The 27,032-nt window shown below is 37.5% G+C and overlaps 7 protein-coding genes and 1 long non-coding RNA gene across 13 annotated transcripts; 5 read left to right on the top strand and 3 right to left on the bottom strand.

The window, feature by feature from the left end:
- The first annotated feature begins 87 nt into the window (after positions 1 to 87).
- LOC103859497 (ABC transporter C family member 3) lies at positions 88 to 7,777 on the top strand. Its single transcript, XM_009137034.3, has 8 exons — positions 88 to 3,752; positions 3,830 to 3,916; positions 4,249 to 4,884; positions 4,964 to 5,128; positions 6,117 to 6,626; positions 6,715 to 7,020; positions 7,107 to 7,410; positions 7,501 to 7,777. Exons 1-8 carry the CDS (start codon positions 1,389 to 1,391, stop codon positions 7,608 to 7,610), a joined length of 4,482 nt encoding a protein of 1,493 aa, XP_009135282.2. The 5' UTR covers positions 88 to 1,388; the 3' UTR covers positions 7,611 to 7,777.
- A 184-nt stretch (positions 7,778 to 7,961) lies between these two features.
- Positions 7,962 to 8,621, bottom strand: LOC108871318. Its single transcript, XM_018657636.2, is given in 2 exon segments — positions 7,962 to 8,410; positions 8,413 to 8,621. Coding segments are annotated over 2 exon segments (282 nt in total). The 5' UTR covers positions 8,576 to 8,621; the 3' UTR covers positions 7,962 to 8,291.
- On the top strand, positions 8,619 to 11,963 carry LOC103859495 (putative DUF21 domain-containing protein At3g13070, chloroplastic). The gene is made up of 13 exons (XM_009137032.3): positions 8,619 to 9,164; positions 9,275 to 9,372; positions 9,462 to 9,555; positions 9,687 to 9,764; positions 9,856 to 9,959; positions 10,067 to 10,148; positions 10,235 to 10,374; positions 10,458 to 10,600; positions 10,668 to 10,759; positions 10,858 to 10,923; positions 11,013 to 11,129; positions 11,209 to 11,388; positions 11,469 to 11,963. Exons 1-13 carry the CDS (start codon positions 8,619 to 8,621, stop codon positions 11,724 to 11,726), a joined length of 1,998 nt encoding a protein of 665 aa, XP_009135280.1. The 3' UTR covers positions 11,727 to 11,963.
- A 17-nt stretch (positions 11,964 to 11,980) lies between these two features.
- LOC103859496 lies at positions 11,981 to 13,832 on the bottom strand. Its single transcript, XM_009137033.3, has 6 exons — positions 13,606 to 13,832; positions 13,328 to 13,475; positions 12,994 to 13,254; positions 12,845 to 12,926; positions 12,546 to 12,742; positions 11,981 to 12,475 (listed from the first exon to the last, which is right to left on the bottom strand). The coding sequence occupies exons 1-6, from the start codon at positions 13,830 to 13,832 to the stop codon at positions 12,197 to 12,199; spliced, it is 1,194 nt and encodes a 397-aa protein (XP_009135281.1). The 3' UTR covers positions 11,981 to 12,196.
- Positions 13,833 to 13,839: 7 nt separating this feature from the next.
- Positions 13,840 to 15,954, top strand: LOC108871087. The gene is made up of 2 exons (XR_004455988.1): positions 13,840 to 14,885; positions 15,048 to 15,954. It is a non-coding gene; the product is annotated as an uncharacterized LOC108871087 (long non-coding RNA).
- Positions 15,955 to 15,992: 38 nt separating this feature from the next.
- LOC103859493 (organic cation/carnitine transporter 7) lies at positions 15,993 to 19,200 on the bottom strand. The gene is made up of 5 exons (XM_009137031.3): positions 18,985 to 19,200; positions 18,533 to 18,811; positions 17,786 to 18,023; positions 17,170 to 17,710; positions 15,993 to 16,655 (listed from the first exon to the last, which is right to left on the bottom strand). The coding sequence occupies exons 2-5, from the start codon at positions 18,799 to 18,801 to the stop codon at positions 16,201 to 16,203; spliced, it is 1,503 nt and encodes a 500-aa protein (XP_009135279.1). The 5' UTR covers positions 18,802 to 18,811; positions 18,985 to 19,200; the 3' UTR covers positions 15,993 to 16,200.
- A 298-nt stretch (positions 19,201 to 19,498) lies between these two features.
- Positions 19,499 to 22,958, top strand: LOC103860159 (probable manganese-transporting ATPase PDR2). Its single transcript, XM_009137758.3, has 3 exons — positions 19,499 to 21,417; positions 21,501 to 21,593; positions 21,871 to 22,958. Exons 1-3 carry the CDS (start codon positions 21,169 to 21,171, stop codon positions 21,904 to 21,906), a joined length of 378 nt encoding a protein of 125 aa, XP_009136006.2. The 5' UTR covers positions 19,499 to 21,168; the 3' UTR covers positions 21,907 to 22,958.
- A 248-nt stretch (positions 22,959 to 23,206) lies between these two features.
- On the top strand, positions 23,207 to 26,870 carry LOC103859491 (myb family transcription factor PHL6). Of its 6 annotated transcripts, none has more exons than XM_033286421.1 (8): positions 23,207 to 23,947; positions 24,517 to 25,423; positions 25,546 to 25,622; positions 25,699 to 25,738; positions 25,818 to 25,890; positions 25,964 to 26,033; positions 26,123 to 26,433; positions 26,782 to 26,870. In XM_033286421.1, the coding sequence occupies exons 2-7, from the start codon at positions 24,583 to 24,585 to the stop codon at positions 26,384 to 26,386; spliced, it is 1,365 nt and encodes a 454-aa protein (XP_033142312.1). In that variant the 5' UTR covers positions 23,207 to 23,947; positions 24,517 to 24,582; the 3' UTR covers positions 26,387 to 26,433; positions 26,782 to 26,870. The 6 variants fall into 6 exon arrangements, with proteins under 6 accessions (XP_033142312.1, XP_009135277.1, XP_033142313.1 ...); XM_009137029.3 differs by lacking the exon at positions 26,782 to 26,870 and having other exon boundaries at positions 24,517 to 25,140; positions 25,210 to 25,423; positions 26,123 to 26,533; XM_033286422.1 differs by lacking the exon at positions 26,782 to 26,870 and adding an exon at positions 24,120 to 24,157 and having other exon boundaries at positions 26,123 to 26,533.
- Positions 26,871 to 27,032: the final 162 nt, after the last annotated feature.

The raw sequence follows: 27,032 nt of genomic DNA, 5'->3' as shown, positions 1-27,032 counted from the left end.
TACAAACGAGAAATATTACAAGATGATTCTATAGCTAACAAATCTATCTGCTTTACGAGGATTCACGTCTGACTAGTACTCTTTGCACCATGCCGAAAATCTCCTATGTGTTTTTCTTCATAAATCTGTATAATTCGTATTTGTTGGGATTCAAAACTCAAACTTCCTGGTGTATAAGCATTAATGAACCCTTAGTCAAACCACTGGACTAAGGGGGCTTCCACAAATATCCGGTTTGAATGATTTTTTCTTAATTTGATTCAAGTCATCGTCTTTAAATTGCATTGCGACACTTTTTTTTTTAAAACTGGATAATTATGCTATTACAACTATGAGAAATATTACAGACGATTCTATAGCCAACAATTCTACAGTCGACAATTATATCTGACGTATAAAGATTCATGCCTGATTGCATCATCTGAACCGCCCTATGTGATCCATGTTTGACGGTACTCCTTGTGACACCATTATTTATAAGTTTTATATTTGTATTTTTTTCAACTTTTTTTCCTTAACATATGATAATGTCCTATACAAATTTCCGTGTGAACTTATAGATCAAACGTACTACAGTTTCTTAAAAAATTGCATTCAGAAGTCTAGACATTGTAGGTGATTGAAATCTAAGTCATGATCGGATAAGACATTATTGTCCTGGTTTTGATTACAATTTAAAAAAAAAAAAACAGGATTTTTTAGATTAGGAACCTGTGAACCTGATCATTCTAAAGACTTTTAGATGCCATTACATTATTTTGTTTTAACTATATTGAGAAGCGAACTTATTCATATTTTTGTATTTTTATTGGTGTTCATTTTCTTACCTTTGATTTGGGATGTGGCTTTTGCTTATTACAGTAGATTTCTTTTCTTACCTTTGATCTTTTCACTTTGTCTTTATATTTAGTATGATCTTTGTTCTGTTGTTTTTAACACATGAATCAAGTGTTTCTTTTTTTTTTGGCTCGTGTCTTGAAGGTCTGTAAAAACTAAATTCAACCTACAGTTTAGTGCAGCCTATTTAGAAAAGTATGCTTACATCTCGGGGCCGTATGCTCTCCTCTGGTAGGGTCTTAGATAGAGAGAGTAACGTTTTTTCTTCCCTTCTTCGTAACTTGTTGAGCGTGCTCTCCAAGGGTTACTGTCTGCATTAACTCTCCTCAACTCTTGATAGTGAGACAGAAGACTAGTAGTCATTGACTGACAAATAAAAAAACAGAGACTTTTCAACTTACTTGCAGCTCAATCTTTTACATATCTCTTGTATATAAGTACTTCTCCTTCGTCCAAAACTCTGTACAAAAATCATTTGAAAACAGAGAAACAAAGAGAGAAACAAAGAGTGAAACAGAGAGAGAAACAGAGGTGAGAAAGAGAGAAAAGCTATGGACTTTCTTGGTTCCACGAAGGCTAACGGTATGTTAACAACGTTCTTGTCGTTCTCGGAATCTAGTTCTTATCTTATGGAACCAAGATGTGTCTCTGGTTTGTTGCACGCGGTTTTGTTGCTGGTTCTGTTTTGTTCATGGGTTAGGGGAAGAAACAATGGGTTTGGTTCTGTTACGGAGAGGTTGAAAGATAAGAGAGGTTTCGGGTTTAAGTCGGTTCTGTTTTGTAGTTTAGTTCTGTCTCTACTTAACCTCTTGTTGACGTCCTTGAGTGGTTTCTACTGGTACGAGAGTGACTGGTTAGATGAAGAGCAGCTAGTGTCTCTCCTCATGTTTCTATTGCAAACGGTGTCTTGGGGAGTTTTGTCTGTTTCCTTGCATCGCTGCAGCGATTACGAGCAGAGAAAGTCTCCACTTTTGCTTAGGATCTGGTTAGCTTTCTATCTCGCGGTTTCTTGCTACTCTCTTGTGGTGGTAGACAAGAGACATGTTCATCTTCTAGTGTACGACATAGTTTCTTTTAGTGGAGGTTTGCTTCTCTGCTACGTGGCTTTCTTCAAGAAAGCCAGAGGAGGAGGAAACAACAACAGCAACGGAGTTTTGGAAGAGCCACTCTTGAATGGAGATTCAACCGTTGGTGGTGGTGGTGGTGTGGGGAGTGATGAGGCTACTCCTTACTCTAGAGCTGGCCTTCTCAGTCTCCTGACTTTCTCTTGGATGGGTCCATTGATAGAGATCGGAAACAAGAAGCCCCTTGATCTTGAAGACGTTCCGCAGCTTCATGATAGCGACAGTGTAGTTGGGTTAGCTCCTAAGTTCAGGACTATGCTTGAATCATCATCATCAGATGGTGGTGGTGGTGGTGGCGTGACAACGTTCAAGCTTATGAAAGCGTTGTTCTTTTCAGCTCAGTGGGATATTCTAGTCACTGCGTTCTACGCTTTCATCTACACGGTGGCGTCATACGTTGGACCAGCGCTCATCGACACGTTCGTTCAATACCTCAACGGACGCAGACAGTACAGCAACGAAGGCTATGTGCTAGTCATCACTTTCTTTCTCGCCAAGCTTGTGGAGTGTCTCTCTCAGAGACATTGGTTCTTTAGGGCGCAGAAGGCTGGTTTCAGGATGAGATCTTCCTTGGTGGCGATGGTATACGAGAAGAGTCTGACTCTTTCATGCCATTCGAAGCAAGGACGCACAAGCGGTGAGATTATAAACATCATGAGTGTGGATGCTGTGAGGATTGGTAATTTTAGTTGGCACATGCATGATCCATGGATGGTTTTGTTACAAGTCGGTCTAGCGCTGTGGATATTGTATAGGAATCTTGGATTAGCTTCGGTAGCAGCTTTGATTGCGACCGTTCTAGTAATGCTAGTGAACTTCCCTTTTGGGAGGATGCAAGAGAGGTTTCAGGAGAAGCTAATGGAAGCTAAGGACAACAGGATGAAGTCAACATCTGAGATATTGAGGAACATGAGGATACTCAAACTTCAAGGATGGGAGATGAAGTTTCTGTCAAAGGTATTTGATCTTAGGAAGTCTGAGGAAGGTTGGTTGAAGAAGTATGTGTATAACTCAGCTGTTATAAGCTTTGTCTTCTGGGGGACTCCTACTTTGGTCTCAGTGTCCACCTTTGGTGCTTGTATACTTCTTGGGATTCCACTTGAGTCTGGTAAGATACTCTCAGCGCTTGCAACGTTCAGGATCTTGCAAGAGCCAATCTACAATCTCCCAGAGACTATCTCCATGGTTGTGCAGACCAAAGTGTCTCTTGATAGGATTGCGTCTTATCTCTGTCTAGACAACTTGCAGCCAGATGTTGTGGAGACGCTTCCTCAAGGAGGTTCAGACATAGCTGTGGAAGTCACCAACAGCACTTTATCATGGGATGTTTCATCTGAAAGCCCTACTCTAAAAGACATCAACTTCAAGGTCCTTCCGGGTATGAAGGTTGCAGTTTGTGGTACTGTTGGCTCTGGGAAGTCAAGCTTGCTTTCATCTATACTTGGTGAAGTACCAAAGCTATCTGGAAGTCTTAAGGTGTGTGGGACAAAGGCCTACGTGGCACAATCTCCTTGGATTCAGAGCGGTACTATTGAGGAGAACATCTTGTTTGGTAAGCCTATGGAAAGAGAGAGGTATGAGAAGGTGCTTGAAGCATGTTCTTTGAGTAAGGATCTGGAGATACTCTCGTTTGGTGATCAGACTGTTATAGGAGAACGTGGGATCAATCTGAGTGGTGGACAGAAGCAAAGGATACAGATTGCGCGTGCTCTATACCAACGTGCAGATATCTACCTGTTTGATGATCCCTTTAGTGCTGTGGATGCTCACACTGGGTCACATCTCTTTAAGGTACTTCTTAGTCATTACTGTGATCTTTATATTTTTTAACTGCATCGTATTGAATTTCATGATTACTCTCCTTACAGGAAGTTTTGCTGGGGCTTTTGTCTTCAAAATCAGTTATTTATGTAACACATCAAGTTGAGTTCTTACCTGCTGCTGATCTTATACTGGTATGTGAATACTGATTAGTACTCTCTTGGTTTTCGTAAACCGTGTCATTTTGACATTTTTTTGCAATACAAAGAATGTCATTTTAAAATTCTAATGCAATTTATAATTAATTACGAAATGCATTGATCTTATAAGTAATTTTATTTATATCAAACACCTACTGGTTAGATGTAATATTAAGAACATAAATGTATTTCAGTCATTTTATTAATTCGTAGAAAAGATGTCAAAATGACACTTTTTATGAAAAATATTAGTTTCTTTTATCTTTTCAATATTGTGTCACTGAGCATAAGTGAAATGATCCAAACTCATTTGTCTTGTGTCTCAGGTCATGAAAGATGGAAGGATCAGCCAAGCTGGTAAATACATTGACATCCTCAGCTCTGGAACTGATTTCATGGAGCTTATAGGTGCTCATCAGGAGGCTCTTGCAGTAGTTGGCTCTGTTGATACCAATTCTGCTTCTGAGAAACCAGCTTTAGGCGGCCAAGAAGATGCTATTGGTCTTGATGTGAAACAAGAAAGTCAAGATGTGAAGAACGATAAACCAGACACTGAGGAGACTAAAAGACAACTTGTGCAAGAGGAAGAGAGGGAGAAAGGTAGCGTTGCTTTGGATGTATACTGGAAATATATTACACTAGCCTATGGAGGAGCTCTTGTGCCTTTCATAGTGTTGGCACAAGTTCTGTTTCAGCTTCTACAGATTGGAAGCAACTACTGGATGGCTTGGGCTACTCCTCTTTCTAAAGATGTGGAAGCTCCTGTGAACATCTCCACGTTGATGATTGTGTATGTTGCTTTAGCCGTTGGAAGTTCCCTATGCATTCTCGTTAGAGCCACTCTTCTTGTCACCGCTGGTTACAAGACTGCTACTGAACTGTTTCATAAGATGCACCACTGTATCTTCCGCTCGCCCATGTCTTTCTTTGATTCCACTCCAAGTGGAAGAATCATGAATAGAGTATGTCTCTGGACACTATAGTTATATGAGAGTTTCCAAATATCTCTATCTTATGATAAATGTTCTTTTTATGTTACAGGCTTCTACTGACCAGTCTGCAGTGGATTTGATCATACCATATGAGTTCGGAGCGGTTGCTATCACAGTGATTCAGCTTATAGGAATCATTGGAGTTATGTCTCAAGTTTCTTGGTTGGTTTTTCTTGTCTTTATCCCTGTGGTTGCTGCCTCCATATGGTATCAGGTACTTTCTCTTCTAATATAGGATCTTATCATATAAAGGTTGGTTTTGAAGTTGTTAATTAACATGAAAATTTTTTAGGATTGCTACATCTGTAAAAAAGTATGATACAAATCACTTTTGTCTAAAATTAAAAGATATTTAACGAAAATTATTATTACAAAAATATTCTTTTACATTTTCTTTTTAAAATTTTAGAAAAGAAAAACTACTATTGTATAATATTTTGTTTAGAATTTTATATAAAAAAAATTCAATAAAATAATTCTTTCTAGTTAATATTAAATTGGTATTTTTACAACTTCAAGTTCATATTAAATTTTGGTTAATATTATATTTTTACAACTTCCAGTCAAATAATTGGTATTTTCAGTTAATATTATCAGGTATTTTCTCGGGCAATTGTCAATAATAGCACCTTTTGAAGTTTATGTCTCAAAAATAACACTAGAAGGAGAAAGTCACAAAAATGACATTCATTAAAGGGTAAAATATCCATAATACCCTTGGTTTAAAATAAATAAATAAATAAAATAAAAATAAAAAAATGAAAAAAAATTTTTTTATAGTTTCAGATTATATGTTTTCAGATTCGAAATTTTTATAAATTTTTTTTTGAATTTTCTTTTCAAATTTTTTTTTTATTTTTATTTTTTTTAATTTTATTTTTATAATTTAAAAATACTTTTTGAAACTGTTTTTAAAATTTTATATTTTATTTTAGTATTTATTTTTTATAAAATTTTAAACCTTAATTCCAAAACCACACCCATTAACTCTAAACCCTAAGGTTTAGATTAATTAACCCAAGGGATATAAGTGTATATTTACCTCTTTAATGAAACCTATTTTTGTGACTTTGAGCCTTGAGTGCTACTTTGGGAACAAAAACTTGGTTTGGTGCTATCCTGGTCTTTTTCTCTACTTTCTCATTCTAATCTAGTAGGTCCACAAAGATTGATTTTGTAACAATGATTTTTCAAATTTGCAGCGTTATTACATAGCTGCAGCAAGAGAACTCTCACGTTTAGTTGGAGTATGCAAAGCCCCACTGATTCAGCACTTTGCTGAAACGATCTCAGGGTCAACAACCATCAGGAGTTTCAATCAAGAATCAAGATTCCGTGGCGACAACATGAGGCTTAGTGATGATTTCTCTAGGCCCAAATTCTATTTAGCTGGAGCAATGGAATGGCTTTGCTTTCGACTCGATATGTTATCTTCACTTACATTTGCCTTCTCACTTGTTTTCTTGATCTCTATACCTACTGGAGTGATTGATCCAAGCCTGGCGGGATTAGCAGTGACTTATGGACTCAATTTGAATACCCTGCAAGCTTGGCTTATCTGGACTCTCTGTAATCTCGAGAACAAAATCATATCTGTAGAGAGGATGCTTCAGTATGCAAGTGTTCCTAGCGAACCACCTCTTGTGATAGAATCAAACCGGCCTGAACAATCATGGCCTTCACTTGGAGAAGTAGACATCCATGATCTTCAGGTATACTATACTTTTTTTTTGGCACTATTACAAACTACGAGAAATATTATATACAATTTCATGCGAACCATTTGTGACACATTGTTAGGTCCGTTATGCTCCACATATGCCACTAGTGTTGAGAGGAATAACATGCACATTCAAAGGAGGTTTAAGAACAGGCATTGTTGGAAGGACAGGAAGCGGGAAATCGACTTTGATACAAACACTTTTCCGCATTGTTGAGCCTTCAGCTGGTGAAATAAGGATAGATGGAGTGAATATATTGACCATAGGGTTGCATGACTTGCGTTTGAGACTTAGTATTATACCTCAAGATCCAACCATGTTTGAAGGAACTGTGAGAAGTAACTTGGATCCTCTTGAAGAGTACACTGATGATCAAATATGGGAGGTGTGTTGGTTTTTAGTTTCTTTTTGTCTTTCTTTAACTAGTAAGACACTGTTCTGTCTTGAGTAATGATTCATTTGTGTTCTTAGGCTCTTGACAAGTGCCAACTAGGAGATGAGGTGAGGAAGAAGGATCTAAAGCTGGACTCATCTGTGAGTGAGAATGGAGAGAACTGGAGCATGGGTCAGAGACAGCTTGTGTGTCTTGGGAGAGTTCTTCTCAAGAGAAGTAAGATCTTGGTTCTTGATGAAGCTACTGCTTCGGTTGACACTGCAACTGATAATCTCATCCAGAAAACGTTAAGAGAACACTTTTCAGATTGTACAGTGATAACCATTGCACACAGGATATCTTCGGTTATTGATAGCGACATGGTTCTGCTTCTAAGCAATGGTTTGTCTGAAATTATTTCAAATCATTTGATAGAACATGTGTTTTAATAGATGAATCATCGAGGAGTGTGTTTTTTTTTTGTATGTGTAGGGATCATTGAGGAGTATGATTCGCCAGTGAAGTTGCTGGAGAACAAGTCTTCATCTTTTGCTAAACTTGTGGCTGAGTACACCTCAAGATCAAGTTCCAGTTTTGAGTAGTCCTCACTATTTTCTTGGTGATATGATGACGATGAAAAAAATTCTTATCATAGTTTTGTTTTAAAAGCTTTTCTTTTTAGTTATAACTTGTAATGTTTTAAGCTAAGTAACCAATTCTGCATCCTTACTTCAAATTTATGCAATAAAAGATGTTTCATTCCACTGAATGAACTTGGTCTCAAGTATCAACATTAAGCTTGTTATTGACATGGAAGTCATATCAAGGTTTAATTAAAAAAAAAAGATAGGTCTACGAAATTTTACTGTTGTTATTCAATTTTTTATAAAATGATTTAAGATGATGCGGTTAGACGTGAATTCTAACCATGTTTCCATACATATCTCGGTTAATACTACGAAATTTCTTATAATTTATTTCAAGTTATCATCTATAAGTTGGGAGTTTGGCCAAGAATCCTAATCTTCAATTGTTACAAAAATATAGAATTATCGGTTGTAAAAAGAAAAGTTGTAAATCTTTCTTTTTTTTTTGAACCACAAGAAAAGTTGTAAATCTTTTTTAGATTTAGCAGGTTAAACAAAAATAGTAAATTGATTTGATGATCAAACTGTATTGGTTTAACTAAACACCAGTAAGACGGCCTATGAACAAACCTGACCGGTTAAAGCATATCCCGTTGGTTGGTGGGAACACAGGGGTACTAGTGGTCATCTAACAAGCTATGCCACTTGCTCCTGACTTTGGTCTGAAAAAAAAAAAAAACAATTCGAGGGACGGAGGAAAGGCGCAGCCTTTTTCTCTTTCTCCGCAACCTCACCATTATCGCTGCCGGAGGGGCTCCTCTTCTAAAGCTATGAACCCTAGCTCACAGTTTCAAACTCACCATCTTGTCTTCACCAAACAGATAACTACTCTCTTGGTGTACCAACTCTTCACGCTTCTTAGCATTTAGATTATCTTTCTCCCTACTTTGGCTCTTCCCACACGTTTCATACCGTTTCATAACTTAGGTTTCTTGGTGGCTCTGTTTCTCTTCTTTCTCTCTTATGGCACTTGAATTATCGGTTCTGGGTCGGTCCGTCATTGGCGCAAAAGCCTCACTTTTGAAGAAATGTAATCAAAGATCGAAGCTTTCAGCAAGACTTCACTGTCCTGTGATGTTGAGTCCTTCTAAAAACCGCAGCTTGAGTTTTAGATTCCGACCAATTTCTGAATTTAGCTACAGAAGCAGTAGTAGCTTTATGCTGTTTAGCTCGAGTCAACATCACGAGGGGAGTCAACAAAGTTCTGATTCCGGGGAAAAAGATCTGGATTCTATTAAGGTTTTGCTGAAACGTGGGATTGTTGTGGGAGCAGTTGTGTCTGGAGTTTTCTTGTACGGATGCCGGAAGGTGTTGGCGTCGGCAGGTGTGGTGGAAGCAGGATACGAAGTGTTTGGTCAGAGCCTAGTGTTGTTCAAGAATGCTTTGCCGAAGATTTATCAGGTTCTCACGGTTCTTAGAGAACAAGGTTTGATATTGGCTGCACTGCTAAGCCTCTCAGCGTTCTTCTCTATGGCAGAAACCTCCATCACAACATTGTGGCCGTGGAAGGTAAAAAAAAATTCATGTCCTAGTTCTGATTGTGAGCTCCTTTATAGTAATGCCAATGCTGATCTGATTGGTTTTGAAATATTGATGTTTGATGTGTGGTTCATACTCAGGTGCGTGAGTTGGCTGACAAAGAACCGGAGAATGGTGTATTCAGAATGCTCAGGAGTGATGTTACCAGATTCTTGACGACTATACTTATTGGAACAACGTACTGCTTCTATCCTTAGATGCAATTTTTCTTTAGATGACTGCTTGAAAATTTGTCTCTTATCATTAGTTCTTGTGGTTTATTTTTAGTGTTGTGAACATTGCGGCAACTGCACTGGTCACAGAAGCAGCAACAGCTATATTTGGGGAAGCTGGTGTTAGTGCAGCCACTGGATTGATGACGGTATGTAATTATGTATAATTGTTTTCAATACTTCATATCTGTTAATTTTTAAATTCTTTAGTTTGGTTCAGTGGATATTATTTGATCAGCATCATTGCTTTCTAAGTTGTTGTTCTTGAATGACTATATAGGTAGCTATATTACTCCTAACTGAGATTACTCCAAAAAGTGTGGCTGTTCACAATGCTCAAGAAGTTGCAAGGCTTGTGGTAAGTTTATCTTTTGGCTTTGCTCATTTTGACCCACTGATAGGAAGTAGTAGATTACAACGTGACTTATGTTGTCTGACTGTGCATCTAGGTCAGACCAGTGGCGTGGCTTTCCTTAATATTATATCCTGTCGGAAGAATTGTCACATATCTGTCAATGGGAATACTGAAAATTCTTGGTTTAAAAGGGAGAAGGTATGCATCATCAGCCTAGACTTGTTTTAGCATCTCTTATATAGTTCTTACATGCTAAACAGATAATTATATTTGATTCGGTTTGCTGCATTGTTTATGTGTGTCAGCGAGCCGTATGTTACTGAAGATGAGTTGAAACTGATGTTACGAGGTGCAGAACTAAGTGGCGCCATTGAAGAAGAGGAGCAGGTACGAGCTCTCTTGTAATATCTTAGCTTTTCGTTTCAAAAATCTACACCACACCCCTACATTGATTGTAATGATTTCTTCTGCAGGATATGATTGAAAATGTGCTGGAGATTAAAGATACCCATGTTCGAGAGGTGATGACTCCTCTTGTTGATGTAGTTGCAATTGACGCCAGCGGCAGTCTAGTTGATTTCCATAGCATGTGGGTGACACATCAGTACTCGAGGTATCACAAAATTTCCAAAAGCCTTCTTTCTGATTCTCTTTCTTGGGGATTACTGATCAAAGCTCAAAATGTTTTCTTCTCAGGGTGCCTGTTTTTGAGCAGCGTATAGATAATATAGTGGGAATAGCTTATGCTATGGATCTTCTAGATTATGTTCAGAAGGGTGATCTGTTAGAAAGTACTTCTGTGGGAGACATGGCACATAAACCTGCTTACTTCGTCCCTGGTTAGATCTTCTAGATTTGATTACTTCACTGGGAAGAAGATCTTATGATATATGATGTATGTTGCAGATTCTATGTCGGTTTGGAACCTTCTTAGGGAATTTCGCATAAGAAAAGTTCACATGGCAGTTGTGCTTAACGAATATGGTGGAACCATTGGAGTATGTGCTGCTCTCCTTTCTATGCTTCTCTACTCTCTCTTCCACAATTTGCTAATCTCTCTCTCTCTCTCTCTCTCTCTCTCTTTTTGTTTCTGCAGATAGTAACTCTTGAAGATGTGGTTGAAGAGATTGTTGGTGAAATATTTGATGAAAACGATTCAAAAGTAAGTGTTCCTAGTTTCAACTCTTTGACCTGCCTAATGATTAAACCTATCTTACAATACCTGGTCTCCATGACTTTTTGGCTGAATAGGAGGAGATTCAGAAGAAGACAGGGTATATTGTGATGAGAGACGAGGGGGTCTATGATGTTGATGCTAATACATCTATTGACCAGCTGTCAGAAGAGCTGAACATGAAGATGCCAGAGGTAATGTAACTTTTAGCTGTGGCTTGATATCTCTTTAGTGAGAGCATTCCTCAATGTTTGTTTATTTTGTGGGAAGCAGGGGATTCAGTATGAGACGGTCTCAGGCTTTGTGTGTGAGGCCTTTGGGTATATTCCAAAAACTGGAGAGAGTGTAAAGGTTGTTCTTGAAAAGGAAAACTGGGAAGAGGAGGGTGAAGAAGAGGAAGGTAAACAGGAGAGGCAGGAGCAGAAAGAAAAGCACCAAATCTATAGAGTAGAGGTATGAAATGGGCTCATTAATAACATTTCAAGTGGTTCAGCAAAAGCATCTCAACTGATAAAAGTCTTTGTGGTGTACAGATACTAGCAGGGAATGCAAGAAAAGTGAGTGCTGTCCGGTTTGAAAGAGTCAACGACATGGATCAAGTGTCGGAGGCAAAAGATGTAAGAAGCATGGTTCCTAAGTTCGTAAGGAAATGGAGCAGCGAAGAGGATGATGGTAACTCGAGTTACCAAGAGAAGCCATGGAGCAGCGAAGAGGATGATGGTAACTCGAGTTACCAAGACAACAAACCCGAGAACGATGCATCTGATGAACATGTATTGGCTGATAAATAGCAAGAAACAACAATGACATTGAGACAACAGTTCCATTTTTTTTTCTTCTCTATGCTGCATTTTTTTCAATTCTTCTTTGAAAAAGGAGAGACGAACAACAACAGACATTAGAAACGTCAAAGCTTTTTAGGAGACAGAAGACACAATATAAATGACAAAAGTTGTTTCATCGTATATTCAAGCACACTTGTGAAACAGAAACGGCTTGTCTGAATATATATGTTTCTCTTGGCCATATCCTTAAGGCTTGACTGTGTTTTGAAACTCTTTACATTCACGTTAAGTCACACACACACACACACGTCTACCATGAGATGTATACAGAAACTTTGAAGACCCAGAGCTCATGTGGTCAGAGCCATTGCATATATAACTTTTCTATGACAGTATTCACACATCAATCACTTCCTATCAGTATCACACAAGCTTAGGAGTCACAGATGTTTCATCAAACAAAATCTATACATGAGTTAAATACCAGCATTCTGGGAAGTCTGACTCTGCTGAGCTCCACGCTTTCTCAGCTTTGTCAAGAAGTAAGCCAACGCAACCTTTGCACCTAAGGCGGAGTGACCACGAGACAGGCAAACTGCACTACCAACCGCACCGCCCACAAGCAACAGACCCTTTGCTACCTGTTTCTTTGAAGGCTTTCTCAACAGTTTCTTCCTTTTGGCTCCTTCACTTGTAATGATAGTTCCCGAGGAGTTTGTGATGTCATCTGTCTGACTCTCTAACTCTGATGGAACCTGTGGGATAACACAAGGTCAAAGACTCAGTTTCACAACACTACAGACAAGGCACAACACTTAATCTCACCTTTTTCATTAAGCTAACAGCAGATACAGTGGGCCCTTGGGGTCTACGACTGGTTCCAATGTACTTACGAAGCGCACTGTCCATCTTACAAACATAACTCCATATGCCTCTCGAGAAAGCAAGCTTCGCCATCTCAACATTTAATCCAGCATCTTCCTGGTGGAACATGTGGATCTCACAAGCATCCCTACCAGGAACTGCAGCAAAGCTTAAGTTCAGCGTTTATACAAATAAAGTGCAAAAGATCTATTCGCCACAAGTAGATCTATCACATCAAGACAAAGCCAAGAAACTAATACCTTTCCTGATTCTCCAACCAGATCTGAAATAACTTACACGTACATACTTCCTCTGCTGAGGAACCATACTGTGATCACACTCCTGATAATAACCAAAGAGAAAATATAATAAGTCAAGAGGCAAACTATAGATTATATGCATATGTTACCTTGATGAAACAATAAAACTTATCCTTCCCCTCCCACAACCTCCAAGCCAATACATACTCCCTTGGCGTCAACAAAGGAAACTTCTTTATAGTCCGACCAATCTCTATTCCACTGCTACTATCAACCTGCAACTGCTCGTGCTCAACCACAGTCTTATCCCACTGTTTCCTGTACTCATTGTCCATGTAAAAGTCCCTCAACACCTCCGGCGAGCAGTTTTCAAATACAGTTGTACTTAAGTACTTCACAGGACCACCATCCTACAAGAACCAAAGAGCATAAACTCAGTTATCTCACTGTCAGACATTTAAGGATTGAAGCTTTTGCTGTTACTTGTGGTTTGCAGCATTTGGCAGTGTAGGACACGCGAGGGTTGCTTTTCTGAATAACATCTTCCCAAATCTCAGTATCATCATCACTTCTCTCCCCCAGTTTTTCAATAAGGTCTTTTAGGTCTTCATCGGAAACAAGTGTAGAGATTCTGCAAAAGCAATGAATCTCAAAATCATCAAAGAGTACAAGACTAAGCTCAAGCAACTACAAATAAACCAAAGGAAGCTAAAGTTTATAGCTTTGAAAAAATTGGCTAGTAAATTGCAAAACCCTCTTACCTTGATTGAGAGCTCGGAGATTGAGAAGCTGATACGGCAGGGGAAGACGAAGCATGACGAAAGAATCGAACTTTACGGATAATTTGGCAGAGAAGAATGAAGATAAGTGTCAACACGGTGGCACAGCAATAACAAAAGGCTCCATCATCGCCGTAAGGTCGCCGGAAAAAGACTTCGAAAGAGGAGAAGTATAAAGCTAAGTTCGATAAGATGTCGCCACTATTCATTGTTATCCCTAATCTCTCTCGGTGTTCCTCTGAACGCTTTCACTGCGTTGGTTTGTTTATTCGCGCGTGGACTCGTCTGGTTGCAGAGTGGCAAAGGCAGCAACAAATCATTTGTTCATTACAATGGTTCGAGTTCGAAGTTATCTTTTGACCTGTCCGGACTTGGGATTTTCTTTCTGTCTGGTCCTTTTATTTTTCTTTTTGTTACAGTTTACCCCCTTTTGTTAAATATAATTTATTTGGCCCTCTTTATCAGATTCTTTTCCAAGTTATCTATCACCAATCAGTTATGATTCTACAACCACTAGTTTTACTTGTTTAATTAGGACTGATATCTGATAGTGCTATTTGCATCATTTTAAACTTTCTAAAGTTAAAAGATTGATAAACACTTATTCAAATGACTAGATTAAAAAACATAAAATAACTAAAATGAGTAGTAATTGACAATTGATGACAAAAAAAAAGAGAAGTATATGACAATTATAAAGAAAAATTATGTAGACAAAAAAAATATTTTAAAAATAATTTTTTTTTAGAATCAGTCACAAGTTGTTAAAAATATTTTTTGAAAAAATTATCTATTTATCAGACATGGATAATATCAAAAACAAGTGATCCATTAGCCTCATTATGTTTAGTGATTCATAACATCTTACAAGTCTGAATCTGTGTTTGCTTGTACAAAGGGTCAAGTATCATATGCTTATCAACCACACAATCTAGTGTCCCTTGACAACAACAATCTTTCTTTTATTGTTATTCACTTAAGAAATTATGCAAATAATATGGATAAGGAGTAATCATTGACTTTCTTGTCTCCCCTCAGACTTACAAAGCTTAAGGATTCTGTGGAGAAGGAGAAACCAACAAAAGAAACAAAACTTGGAGATGAAGAAAGCTGACAGAGCTTTTGACTTTGTAATCTGCATATTTTATTAAACACTGCCTGTAAAAGACATATGAAGCAGAATTATATTGTGTATTTAACTACATCATCTTCTTCTTCTATCAAACACTGAAGAGAGAAAGAGTACAGAACAATGAAAAGAGGTAAATGAATAAAATTAGCTAAAAACAGGCTTACTTTACACAAAAACCAGACCTGGTCAGACTCAAACTTTCATTTGAACGCCCTTCTTAGAACAAACAAAAAGATCATTATGGAATTTGAATAACATAAGTGTTTTCTAATTGATTGTCTTTTCTTACTAGTTGGAATGACCAGAAGAGACGGCTATGGTTGTTGTAGTTGCATCTGGAGATGCTTTGCTGCCCTCCTCCAAGTGGACAACCTGCGCAAAACTTTTTGACATGTTCTTGATAAACTCTGTCTCCAATGCCGCAGAAGCAGGTTTGAATTCGGTTTCTCCTCCAGCAGATGGCAAGCTTGGCTATCTTCTTGTCTTCCGTTTTTCAATTACTTTTTCCCTCTCTTCATAAAATACAAAATCATCCAAGATTGACGTCTCAGCACCATAGTTCTTGAAAATCTTGAGCATCTCAATGCCTTGTTCCAGTTTCACCTGTTTTTTTTTCAGTTAGCTGTTTAAAAGAGGTGTCTTAAGGACAAGAAAGAGCTTGAGAGGTTACTTACTTCTTGTGTGTCTCGACTATTAGTTACAGGCTTATTGTCGTTGTTTTCCAATGTAATGTGGCGGAACTGACTGTTTGGAACATCTTTGATGATGTGCCACTTCATTGGAAACTGTCCACTCCATTTGTCTTGTTGCCAGTACTCAACGCTCTTCTCAAAATCCACAGGTCCTATCATCTCCGCTACACCACAGAACTGAGAGCTCCCGTTTACAGAAAACAGAAGAAACACTGGGCACGGTTGTTCTTTCTCGTCCTTGGCCTCACGGTAAGCAGCGTCAAGCTTTTTGTTGCCATTGGAGGTGCTAGTCCATACATTGTATTTAATGCTCTTGTGAACGTTGTCTTCACTGTAAGACTTGATTATGAAGAGCTTAGCGTCATTGTAGTCGGTGACAAAGTCATGATTGTTAGGTTCTTCATGTTCCTGTGGACTGTCTTTGTAATTTTTCTTAGTGTAAATTTATTTTGTATTATGAACCGTCAATTGTAATTTTGTTTTGTATTATAAACAAAATTTCGATTTGCAAGTTCAGTTAATAACCGCAGACCTATACATCACCATGAGGAATGTTACACTTTTTTCCATTAAATGTTTCATTATATATCTCTTTAGTTTGTTTAACAAACAAGTTTACACAGTATACTGTCTTGTACATGAGAGTCCTATATCATGTTTCTACTCTATCGTGTATAAACTTCTATTACAATAACTCTGCTTCCATCCTCTTTTGTTTCCTTCGGAAACTTCAACAATCAAAATAACTGTTGGCTATACGGAAGATGAAGAGGGCTCATTGGACGTAGAGATTGTATCCGTCAGTTCACGACCACTGGTCTCAAATGGGAAGAGACAAACGCAGATACCTGAGACAAGAATCACAAACTCAAAGAGAAGAACAGCTATTGTCTGATGGCATCCGTGAACCAATCCAACGGCCACTAGTGGACACAACACTCCTCCTATTCTCCCCACCGAGCTCCCCACTCCAACACCTGTAGTTCTCACCGCCGTTGGATATATCTCCGGAGCGTAAATGTAAACCACCGTGAAAGCCGATGAGATGCAGATACGGCCGCCGAAGAGAAGAGCGGTTGTTAAGGTTGGAGACTGATGAGTTAACAGAGGAAGAAGGAAGATGCAACAGGTAAATAGCATTGATGACATGGACGCTTTACGTCCAAGCCTGTCCACCATTGCTGCTGATATAAGTAGTCCTGGAAACTCTAAGAAAAGCCAAACATCATCAAGAACCAAGAGGGTCAGACTTTTTCTTTGTAATGGTTAGATGCATGAGCACATTTATCCAGAACCAAATATCCGAACCAAACCAGAAAACAAATTTTAAAATATTATTTGTAAACCAAAATATCCAAAAAAAAACAAATTACCACAATACTTTTTATCCTAAATATTTTAAATTATCCGAATTATCCAAAATTTTATCCGAAAATCCAAAAAATCTGAAATTTAATCCAAAAACTCCAAATATTCTAACCTTTTAACCTGAACTAACTGAAAAGCCGGAACCGAACCGGAACCGAATGGGATCCAAAATTACTTTAGATATTAGTCAGTCTCTAACCTTGTTACCTAAATCGAACCGAAAACCGTAATAGCCGAAACGAAACAAAACCGAATTTTCTAAATATCCGAATGGATCCTAAACCTCTAGAACCAAACCGAGAACCGAATGTCGAGGGCTAATTAGAACCGATGATATAAGTATGTTGAATGTACCTGCAAAACTGGCGATGAAAACGTCTCTGTAGTTAACATCGTTTGAAGAATGTGTTAACTCTTTTTCAGTTGGATAGCAACTGTTTTGAGAAATCTTCAGCTCGGTGGTGAGAAGAACAACACCGTAGTAAGCAAAAGCGTTTCCAAAGAACACAACCCATAGTAGCAACGTCCTTTTGATTAGCTCTGGAGATAGAAGAGTTAGTAACGGTCCCTTGTCGTCAGGTTTTAGTACAATCTTGGACACAGGAGGAGGAGCTTCTTCCAGTTCACCAGGCTTGAGAAGATGAGTGCTTTCTGTTGGATGGCTTTTAGTCTCTTCCATCTCAGTTTCCATCTCTGAGCCGAGAACACCCTTAGGTAGTTGCGTTCCGTTGGTTCTCGCTATCTTCTCCAATATGGAAAGAGCTTCAGCTTTACGGCCTTGCAGGATTAAGTACCGAGGAGACTCAGGCGTCCACTTATAGAACATAAGAAGCAACGATGATGGTATAGAAGAGAGTGCAAGTAACCATCTCCAACCCAAACTTGGCATGATTAACTGCAGAAAAAAAGGATTATAATCATCATGTTGATGTGAAAAGCTAAGCGTTTTGAGTCATTTTAAGTCTAGTACCCAAGCGAGGGAAGCTTCTAAGATGGTTCCAACGGTCCAGAAACCTGAGAAAATAACCATCCAAGTCCCTCGGTTTGGTGCGGGGATGAATTCAAGATACCAGGAGACGAGAACAGGACCTCCTCCCAAACCGAGACCAACGAAACAGCGGAGAACGATCAACCACGTGTAGTTTGGTGCAAATGCGCTCAAGAAACCAGCTACGAAAGTCACCACCGCAGTTATAATAAACCCTTTCCTAAAAAAAGATAAAGCGCAAACATCAAACCAAATGAAGTGATGCATAAATATCATTATTATGTAGTTTCTTATTTATTAATAAGACAATCACTTTTAGTGTTACTGTTTTCTTATATATAGCCGTTTAGACTTGAGTTTGTAGGCAGTTTATGATTTATGTGTTCTTTATTTTCGGTAGATTTACAGAGATCTCGGGTTCAAGAAAGTTTGTTATACTAGAAAATTTTATACTAAATGAATATCCTTACATCTATTTAACTTCAACTACATCATGAAGCCACAATGTGTGGATTCAGAGATCCATTTTAAACATTGGAAAGATACATAGGAATCAAATGAAAGAAGCAGTCATAGACTGAACATTCAACTTGAGAGATCAATTAGTTCAAGAGTTCATATGAACAAACCGAGCAAAATAAACCTTTTTTCCAGACAACTAATCTCCAACTACTTGGAGGGACCAAGAAATATATTATAACCTAAGAAGCTTCAGGGTAAGTTAGTTACCTGCGGCCATGTTTGTCAGCAACAATGCCCCAAGAGTAAGCTCCAATAAGCATACCAGCAAAAACGACGCTAGTGATCGAGCTTTCCTCTCGTGAAGAGAGATTCCAAAGCGATTGAACAGCAGGTCCAACGAAAGAGAGGAGCATCATCTCCATTGCCTCTGCAACCATACCCATTCCAGCGTAGGCAAGGACGTAGAGCTGAAACTTCCCAAACCCCATCTCCACAAGTGCTTCATCCACTGTGAAGCTACGGTTCCCATCTTCCATCTCAAAAAATCTGTAAGATAAAAATGTAAACTTTCGATCTCATTGTCGTCAAGATCTAAGACCCATCATCGGATTGGGCTATTACAATGCTCCAATTTAACAGATCAAATCAAAAAGTTATGAACTTTGGCAGAGGGAATCAAAATCTGGGTCTCGACGAACAGAGAAAAACAGAGGACGAACCTCAACGACTTTGAGCTTGAAGACAAATGAAGATCCTATCTTCTAGGAGAATGAAAAAATAAGAATGGTCAGAGAATTCGATAAGTCAACGCCATTAATGAACGAAAACGAAGCATAAACACATGTGGAAGTCTTAAATCTGTCTGGTCGTCGTCTTGTCCGAACGCTGAGCGAAGATTTTGACGCGACTATGAGCCTCCGTTGATAATTCTGTTGACCGAACTTTTTTAAGTTGGGCTTTTTTATAATTGGCCCATATGTATATGGATTATTTTACAAAGCCCATGTTGTTAAATATGCTGATTTGTGATAATTATTTGGATGAGATTAATAATTGAGACAATGGGTGGACCCAAACTCGTGAACTATTCGAAAGCGAAACATATGACAAATGTAGTCACCTTTTGTATTGAATTGATATATCCAACCTTTAGTGAATATATACACATTATTCAAAAAAAATATACGTATGATGAGATTCGAGTTTTAGGGATAGAGAATGGGGTAAAGTGATTGAATATACCCCACCAACCAACCAATTATTACATATTAGAAACATTTAAAATTATATATGTTGCCATATGAAATTTAAATTATATAGGGATGGAGACATTCTACCACTTGATGCCTCAACGTGCCTCTATATGACTATTCTTCACTTCCCACACACCATCTGTTTTGAAGTTGTTTTAAACCAATTCAAACCTTGTGTTTCTAGAATAGAGTATCAATTTCATTTCCAGATCATCTCTAGTTTTAGATGGATACATGAAAAATTATTTGAATTTTTCATAATATATTATACAAATTCCACGCTTATATTAATTATATACTCAAGCCTCCAACACAATGTGATGATACTCTAATATACTAAAGACGGCCAGGTGATAAAGATGGATCCATTTTAACATTTTGATTGTTAATAGACCAAAAGCCAGGCCGTTGTTTAGTTTTGAATATTTCAGTTGAAATTATAAAATGTAGTTTTTGATACTTTGAAGCTTGGTGTAAGCTTGTTTGTCTTCCAAGGTTACAAGAAATGGGGAACACAAGATACCTTTTGCATTTTAGTATATTGGATGAATCAAACGTATGCCTATCATAATAATTCGCTTCATTTAGAAATAAAACTATATAATTTCAAGATAAAAAGCATTTGATGAGCTCATTCTCTATAATGAACATTAAATCTAAATTATCTTCATTATACGCTAAAGACTAGAAGACAAGCAAGAAGACAAACAAGAGTGCACCAATCTGTGTGGTTTAGGTATGGCTCCCATCGATCCAACTTTATGGGTGATGCATACTACTTTGTTTTTCCTTTTGAAATTTCAATGACCATTTGTTTGCCCCTAAAAGAATTCTTTTTTAATGTTTCATCACAGATCCGTCACTATCATTTTTGGCTCATTCATACTCTAATTATTGGTAATACCCTTTTATTCAACAATATTTATTAGAAAGGAACAACATAATGTATTCATAATCGAAATTTTATTCAATTAATCCCACTATATAAAAGGGACTAATTTTGGATGTTATAAAGGATGCCACATGGGCAAAATATTCTCAGCCATTCATTCTGCCACGTCACGTCGACAGTGGGTCCTCTGTGTTTTATTGTTTTTCGAGTGGGTTTACGGTGTGTTTTGTTTTGTTTTGATTTGGGCTTTCACATGTTATTGGTTGGCCCAATCTCTAAATGGAATGACGTAAGTGATGCGTTGTTTTTACCGATTCCTCTTCTCGCTAGCACATTAATTAGTGAACCCTGTTTCTTAAAAAAGGTTTAACCATGTTAATCGTACATCTTTCATGGGAATAACCTCAATCGTGAGGCGTTTAGGTGAGAGGAAACGACGAGATAGCGATTTCTTTAGGTTACACCGTGATTGGAAAACCCTAGCTTAGATCCTCTAGACTCAATCCAAGCCTAAAGGTTCGTCTCTTCACCTTCTCCTTAGATCTGCTTCATAATCATCTTTCTCGATTCGCCGATGCTTTGAATGGTTGACACTAGGCAGATTTTTGTAGATTTTCGATTCGTTGCACCGTTTCTCAATACCAATTGAGATTCGTGTTCTAATATTGCTGAAATCGATTACGAGGTCTCTTATCAAAGGTTGTGCAGAACCCAAAAAAGTTTAGATCACTGACGGTGACCTAGGGGATTCGTTTGAGATGTCAAGCTTTCACGTGGGAGGAAAGGTAGTGGACAAGGTCGACTTGTGTAGGAAGAAACACTGGGCGTGGCCTTTGGATGTTTGGCCGTTTGCTATCCTCTATGCTACGTGGTTGGCTACAATCGTGCCTAACGTAGATTTCATCGATGCTATGATCGGTTTTGGTGATCTTCTTGCTTCTCACATCTTAGTCTTGCTTTTCACTATGTGGTCTGTGGATTTCAAGTGTTTTATCCAGTTTAGCAAGGTAAATCATCACTCTTATGCCTGCTATTTGTTTACTTGAGTTAAAGGCTTATGATGGCCATGTGTTTGTGTATTGATTCACAGGTTAACAGTATCATCCAGGCAGATGCGTTTAAAGTCACCCCAGCCAAGTTTTCTGGTTCTAAAAAAGGTGTGCCTCTTCATTTTCGTAGCCAAGTAAGCTCATTTGAGATTTTAGATTCAGTTGTTAGGCTGCCACTAAAATAGTCTCGGTGACTGGTTTGGATTGTAAACTAGATTTAGACTACTTTAATGACTTAATATATGTAAAGTTCAGTGTTTACCTCCAACGAATGAACACACAGTCTCTGCAAAAATTAATAATGAATATATACCGTATACTATTTGAATCCTCTTTATCCTAGAATGCTTGAGGTTATTTCAGTACTCTTACTTATGATGTTTTATCAGTTAAGCCCTTTGATGTTTGCAGATGACTGGTTCGTCATCCTCAGGAGACATGGAATAAATTTTTTTTGACTTCAGAAAGCAGCGTTTTATGTACTCAAAAGAGTTAGGAGCCTTTTCCAAGCTTCCTTACCCCACAAAGAAAACATTTGGTCATTATCTAAAATATACTGGCCATGGTACATAAGATAAAGTTGCAACAGCCACTGATAAGTGGGGAAGGAACGTGTAAGACAACTTATCACTTTTATATACATGTTTTTATTATAAGTTCATTTTATGGTCGACAATTGATGTTTTTATTGGCAATTCTTTTTTGCATGTCTCTTAATTTCTGCAATCAGTTTGTCTTTTTTTTTTGTGTCTAACTAACTTTTCTTTTCCAAACATTTCTCTTTCTGAATATATCCAATCCAGAGCATGGTTGTTCTTTTTTTCTTAATAAAATGTTGGATCCGTCAAAGCCAGATCCGGATCCAGATCCAGATATTTTAATTTTTTAGTCCGGATATCTAGATCCGTAAGTTTTATTAATAACTATTTCAAAAATAATAATATCTATATATAAAAATTAATTTTATTTAATATATTTCATTTTTAATAGTATATATAAATTTTATGTAAATTATGTAATATTATACATAAAAAAATTAAAAAAAATATATATATTATATATTTTTTATTTTTAAATTATTGTTAATATTTTATATATATTAATATTATTTTTTATTTATTTTAAGGATCCAGATCTTTATCTGGTGGATGCATAATTTAACTATCCTTATCCGGATTCGGGGTTCTCGGATATCCGGATGTTGGATATCCTTCTAAAAATTGTAATATCTGGCGGATATCTGATCCATCCTAGGCGGATTCAAAATTGAAAATCTGTTTTGTTATTACACAATGTGTTAAATGGAAAAATATTAAAATTTCATATTTTATTTTCAAATCAAACAAAAACATAAAAAACAAAAACATAAAAAATAAATAATCAGAAAACAGGTTAAATAGATATGTAAACATTTACAAAATTTAATAAAATATTAAAATAAAACAATTAACATATTAAGTCAAAAAATCAAAATCAAAATTTTAAATAAAAATATATAATCCGCGCGTAGCGCGGAAACGGACCTAGTTAATATAATATATACTTTTTTAACATCAAACAGTTGTTCAATTATTCAAATTATAAATAGTCTAATTATAATGTAAACCAAAATAAGACAACCCACAAAAACGAAAGATATTTTGATCAACAATTAGTAATATAAAAGTGAAGTTAGCATTTACAAATTTCCCAGCTTCCTTTGTTCTACTAGAGAGCTTCAATATCTTGCAACAGAAGTTGCGTTTAATTTGTTAATGAAATATAAACCAATTACAAAACGTAAAATAGTTCTCATCTTTATATATACAAACATACATAAATACATTCAGTTATTACAATATACAAAGAAATGAATACTAACAGAAACAAAACGAAGATATCTATATTTTTATGTGTGTATAATGTATATACTATACAGTTTTTGGATCAAATACTATATAGTTTAGTATACTAAACAAATAGCACTAGTTGGAAAAAAATAATGATTAGGAAGGATGATTAACAAGAGAAAACAATCAAACATGGTACGGTGTGACGTCATCAAATAAAAAAAGGAAAAACAAATAAAAATAAAACGGCGTGTGGCAAACCGCACAACCACTTGGATCCGACGTGGTAGATAAACAAACGGTTTCAATTAGTACGTGACCTACACGTGAAGTAAGAGCGCTTGGTATGAGAAAGAAAGTCCAGTGAGGTGAGGCGGGGACCAATCAAGAAGTACATACACTTCCTGGATGGCTATTCGTAAGCCTCCATAGCCAAATCTGCTTTGTCTCCTTCCTTCAAGCCATCTCTTCTTCTTCTCTTGCTTTCTGATTCTGATAAACTACATCACTCGCTCCTCTTTCAAGACATGTGTTCCCTCTAGTTCTTTGTTCTTATTTTCATTTCCGCTTCTGATGTCACATTTGGGGATCATTCCTCGAAAGTGTTGAGTGTTTGAAACAGGAGTTACGCAAAGTACAAGACTTTATCATCCTGTCAGGTCCGTTTCTGTTTCTCTGTTCTTTAATAAAAAAAAATGATTTATGTTTTTGTCTTTGACTCGTACTACTTATTAGTCTTTTTTCTCCAAACTCCTTCATCTTGCATTCTCAGTTTATCTGTTCGTTTATCTCGTTTTTCGTTTCCGACCAGACACTGCGTCTTTTTTTCGGACCTGATCTGTGTCATATGCGAACCGTTTCATGTGTCGGTGAGCCGTTTTGCATTATCTCAAGTATCTGAAAAATCTAGTTAGTCTCTCATTCTAGGATCTGTAGGTTTAAAACTCAGAAGCCATATGCTTCTGTTAATCTAGTACAACGGTTTTAGTTCACAATGAACATGTAAAATCCTGTTATATTTGCTTGGATTTAGTTTTTTTTTTTTTTTGATAAATTGGATTTAGTTTCAGTTTAGTGATTTTAGTCAATGATCCAACACTGAATGATTATGTATGCCTTGTTCTGGAAGTTAACTTACATAAACTGACTCTACCCTTGTCATTAACTTGTTTATTGATCCCAACATTTTCATGCTAATCATCTTCCTCCATTTATGTTTTATCCTCAGCTACTTGAACCGCCAGTTGTAAAGGCGGATCTTGTCAAGAGACAGTCTTGATTGGTGTAAGAAATCATGAACAGGCATAGACTTGTGTCAACGGCACAAGACGAATGCAATAAAGGGCTTGGTCAAGCTTGCTCATCTTCACTATCTCCGGTCCATAACTTTCTAAATCTCCAGCCAGAAAACAGAAACTCTCCATTCATACGATCACATTCTCCAGACTCACCATGGCCAAAGAACAGTCCTCAAGGCACATTCTCACGGTCCTCCACCTTCTGCACAAATCTTTACATATCATCATCTTCAACCTCTGAGTCTCAGAAACATCTAGGAAACACTCTTCCTTTCCTCCCTGACCCCTCCACTAACAGCCAGCCTCCTTCTGCTGTGGAGTCTGCAAGATCTCCATCTATCTTCAGTGAAGATATGAGCAATCCATTTGATGGAGACAACACCCTTGTCAAAGATTTCTTTAATCTCTCCGGGGATGCTTGCTCTGATGGAGCCTTTCATGATCTCGACTGTTCAAATGACAGCTACTGCTTATCAGATCAAATGGAGTTGCAGTTCCTGTCTGATGAACTTGAGCTGGCCATCACAGACCGCTCCGAAACTCCTAGGCTTGATGTAAGTTTCTCTCCATCTCTTATGAGTTTTGCACCACTTATGGACTTATCTTTTTGTTTGAATCAGGAGATCTATGAAACCCCATTGGCTTCATCATCAAATCCAGTGACTGGACTGAGTCAAACCCAAAGAAGCCTCTCTGGAGGAATGTCCATTGAGGTAGTTTTATCTCACCCTTCTCCAGGATCAGCAGCAGCATCAAACCACAAGCCGAGAATGAGATGGACCCCTGAGCTCCACGAGAGTTTCTTAAAGTCTGTGGACAAGCTTGAAGGCCCTGAAAGTGAGTTTTTAGACTTTTAGTCTTAAGAAAATATGTAGGCAGCACTTATATGTTATTATCTTGCTTGCTATTGGTTAGCTATCTTTTGTTTGCTTAACCGGTGTTGGTTCAAAAACATGTAGAGGCCACTCCCAAGGCTGTTCTGAAGCTCATGAATGTTGAGGGCTTGACGATCTATCATGTTAAAAGCCACTTACAGGTACCAAATCAATTTGAGTCTAACCAATTTTAAATACCAAATTAGCTGAATATATTTGAAAATCATGAACTTGCAGAAGTATAGACTAGCCAAGCATATTCCAGAGAAAAAAGAAGGTAAAGAAGCTTCCAACTTGTTATTGTGATCAGATTCTATGTTCCATCATAACTACTGACCTTTATTTTTTCTATGTAGAAAAAAGGAATGTTAACACAGAAGAGAAGAAACTGGCTTTGAGTAATAATGAAGCTGCTGAGAGAAAGAAAGGGTGAGGCATTGTGTTTTTTTGCACTGGCTTTTAACATTTTCACTTGAAGTGATTTATCTTGTTCCATGGACAGGGCAATGCAGTTAACCGAAGCTCTGCGTATGCAGATGGAAGTTCAAAAGCAATTGCATGAACAGCTCGAGGTACTAACACCAATTACACTTAAGTTCAGCACAAGAAAAATTCAAGATTTTGTTACTATAATCAGTCTTGTGAACTGATGAATGTGCAGGTGCAACGGGTGCTTCAGCTACGAATAGAAGAGCATGCTAAGTACTTGGAAAAGATGTTGGAAGAACAACGCAAAACTGGAATGCTTATGTCTTCTTCTTCTTCTCAGACATCAGATTGTCAAAACATGTCCAAAACCGAAGTATCTTCTCTGTCTCAGCCAAAGAACATAGCTTCTGAAACCGAAGATGATAAATGTGAATCCCCTCAGAAACGTCGCAAGGTTGAGAACAACACTGAATCTGAAGATCCTGAGGAGAGATAGCAAGTGGTGTCACTCAAAAGTAGATGTTTGTAATGTAGTATCTTGAGGATGTTCCCTTCTTTTTTTTTAAGTCATCTAGTAGATTAATATTAACTTTGAACAGAGTATCATACAAAGCCAGCAAAGGTTTAGCAAAGGTTTGCAACCTCTCTAGAGCCATAAGCCGGCAAGGTGATATGCACCATCCGGAGCCAAAGATTAGAACATACACTGAACCATAAACTAAACAAAAGAAAAAGACAAGGTTGATTAGGACCATAGGGAGATACACGAAGCACTTCCAAAATAGAGAAGCTGAACGGAGCAGGAAGCAGAGATGAGTGAGAAAGCGATGCAAGCCTAATTATTTGAGTTCGAAGAGGATCTCCTAGAACTGTTCCACCAGAGAAACACAGGATGTTCCCTTCTATTTGCTTGCTAAATTTAAGTTGTTTAAGGATTCTTTAAGTCTATTTTGACGGCAAACATTATACGCTCAAGATTGTAATGTTAAAAGGTGATTAGAAGCCTCATATTATTTTTGGGATAATAAGAAAAGAAAGAGGTTACTATAAATAGACTAGACTTTTTTTTTTCAAGGAGACAAGACCTTCATTAATAACAGAACTAGTCTTCAGCTTTCACTCTCTTGGGAACAAGGGTTTGG

This window comes from Brassica rapa, chromosome A03 (genome assembly GCF_000309985.2).
Source record: "Brassica rapa cultivar Chiifu-401-42 chromosome A03, CAAS_Brap_v3.01, whole genome shotgun sequence".
In the NCBI taxonomy this organism is placed as follows: Eukaryota; Viridiplantae; Streptophyta; class Magnoliopsida; order Brassicales; family Brassicaceae; genus Brassica; species Brassica rapa.
Note: the sequence above shows the minus strand (reverse complement) of the source record. Positions and strands in the feature narration are given on the sequence as shown.

What these genes read in the sequence shown, in the direction of transcription:
- LOC103859491 (XM_033286421.1), top strand. Translation starts at nt 24,583, where the DNA reads ATGAACAGGCATAGACTTGTGTCAACGGCACAAGACGAATGCAATAAA. An exon ending in TATTCCAGAGAAAAAAGAAG is followed by an intron (nt 25,739 to 25,817) that starts GTAAAGAAGCTT and finishes TTTTCTATGTAG; the next exon opens with AAAAAAGGAATGTTAACACA. An exon ending in GCTGCTGAGAGAAAGAAAGG is followed by an intron (nt 25,891 to 25,963) that starts GTGAGGCATTGT and finishes TTCCATGGACAG; the next exon opens with GGCAATGCAGTTAACCGAAG.
- LOC103859496 (XM_009137033.3), bottom strand. Translation starts at nt 13,832, where the DNA reads ATGAATAGTGGCGACATCTTATCGAACTTAGCTTTATACTTCTCCTCT. An exon ending in CCAAATGCTGCAAACCACAA is followed by an intron (nt 13,255 to 13,327) that starts GTAACAGCAAAA and finishes TGGTTCTTGTAG; the next exon opens with GATGGTGGTCCTGTGAAGTA. An exon ending in AGTTTTATTGTTTCATCAAG is followed by an intron (nt 12,927 to 12,993) that starts GTAACATATGCA and finishes GGTTATTATCAG; the next exon opens with GAGTGTGATCACAGTATGGT.
- LOC103859497 (XM_009137034.3), top strand. Translation starts at nt 1,389, where the DNA reads ATGGACTTTCTTGGTTCCACGAAGGCTAACGGTATGTTAACAACGTTC. An exon ending in CTGCTGCTGATCTTATACTG is followed by an intron (nt 3,917 to 4,248) that starts GTATGTGAATAC and finishes CTTGTGTCTCAG; the next exon opens with GTCATGAAAGATGGAAGGAT. An exon ending in TAGACATCCATGATCTTCAG is followed by an intron (nt 6,627 to 6,714) that starts GTATACTATACT and finishes ACACATTGTTAG; the next exon opens with GTCCGTTATGCTCCACATAT.
- LOC103860159 (XM_009137758.3), top strand. Translation starts at nt 21,169, where the DNA reads ATGTCAAGCTTTCACGTGGGAGGAAAGGTAGTGGACAAGGTCGACTTG. An exon ending in GTTTTATCCAGTTTAGCAAG is followed by an intron (nt 21,418 to 21,500) that starts GTAAATCATCAC and finishes ATTGATTCACAG; the next exon opens with GTTAACAGTATCATCCAGGC. An exon ending in CTCTTCATTTTCGTAGCCAA is followed by an intron (nt 21,594 to 21,870) that starts GTAAGCTCATTT and finishes TGATGTTTGCAG; the next exon opens with ATGACTGGTTCGTCATCCTC.
- LOC103859493 (XM_009137031.3), bottom strand. Translation starts at nt 18,801, where the DNA reads ATGGAAGATGGGAACCGTAGCTTCACAGTGGATGAAGCACTTGTGGAG. An exon ending in GCTGACAAACATGGCCGCAG is followed by an intron (nt 18,024 to 18,532) that starts GTAACTAACTTA and finishes ATCTTTTTTTAG; the next exon opens with GAAAGGGTTTATTATAACTG. An exon ending in TAGAAGCTTCCCTCGCTTGG is followed by an intron (nt 17,711 to 17,785) that starts GTACTAGACTTA and finishes TTTTTTCTGCAG; the next exon opens with TTAATCATGCCAAGTTTGGG.
- LOC103859495 (XM_009137032.3), top strand. Translation starts at nt 8,619, where the DNA reads ATGGCACTTGAATTATCGGTTCTGGGTCGGTCCGTCATTGGCGCAAAA. An exon ending in CAGCCACTGGATTGATGACG is followed by an intron (nt 9,556 to 9,686) that starts GTATGTAATTAT and finishes ATGACTATATAG; the next exon opens with GTAGCTATATTACTCCTAAC. An exon ending in AATATGGTGGAACCATTGGA is followed by an intron (nt 10,760 to 10,857) that starts GTATGTGCTGCT and finishes TTGTTTCTGCAG; the next exon opens with ATAGTAACTCTTGAAGATGT.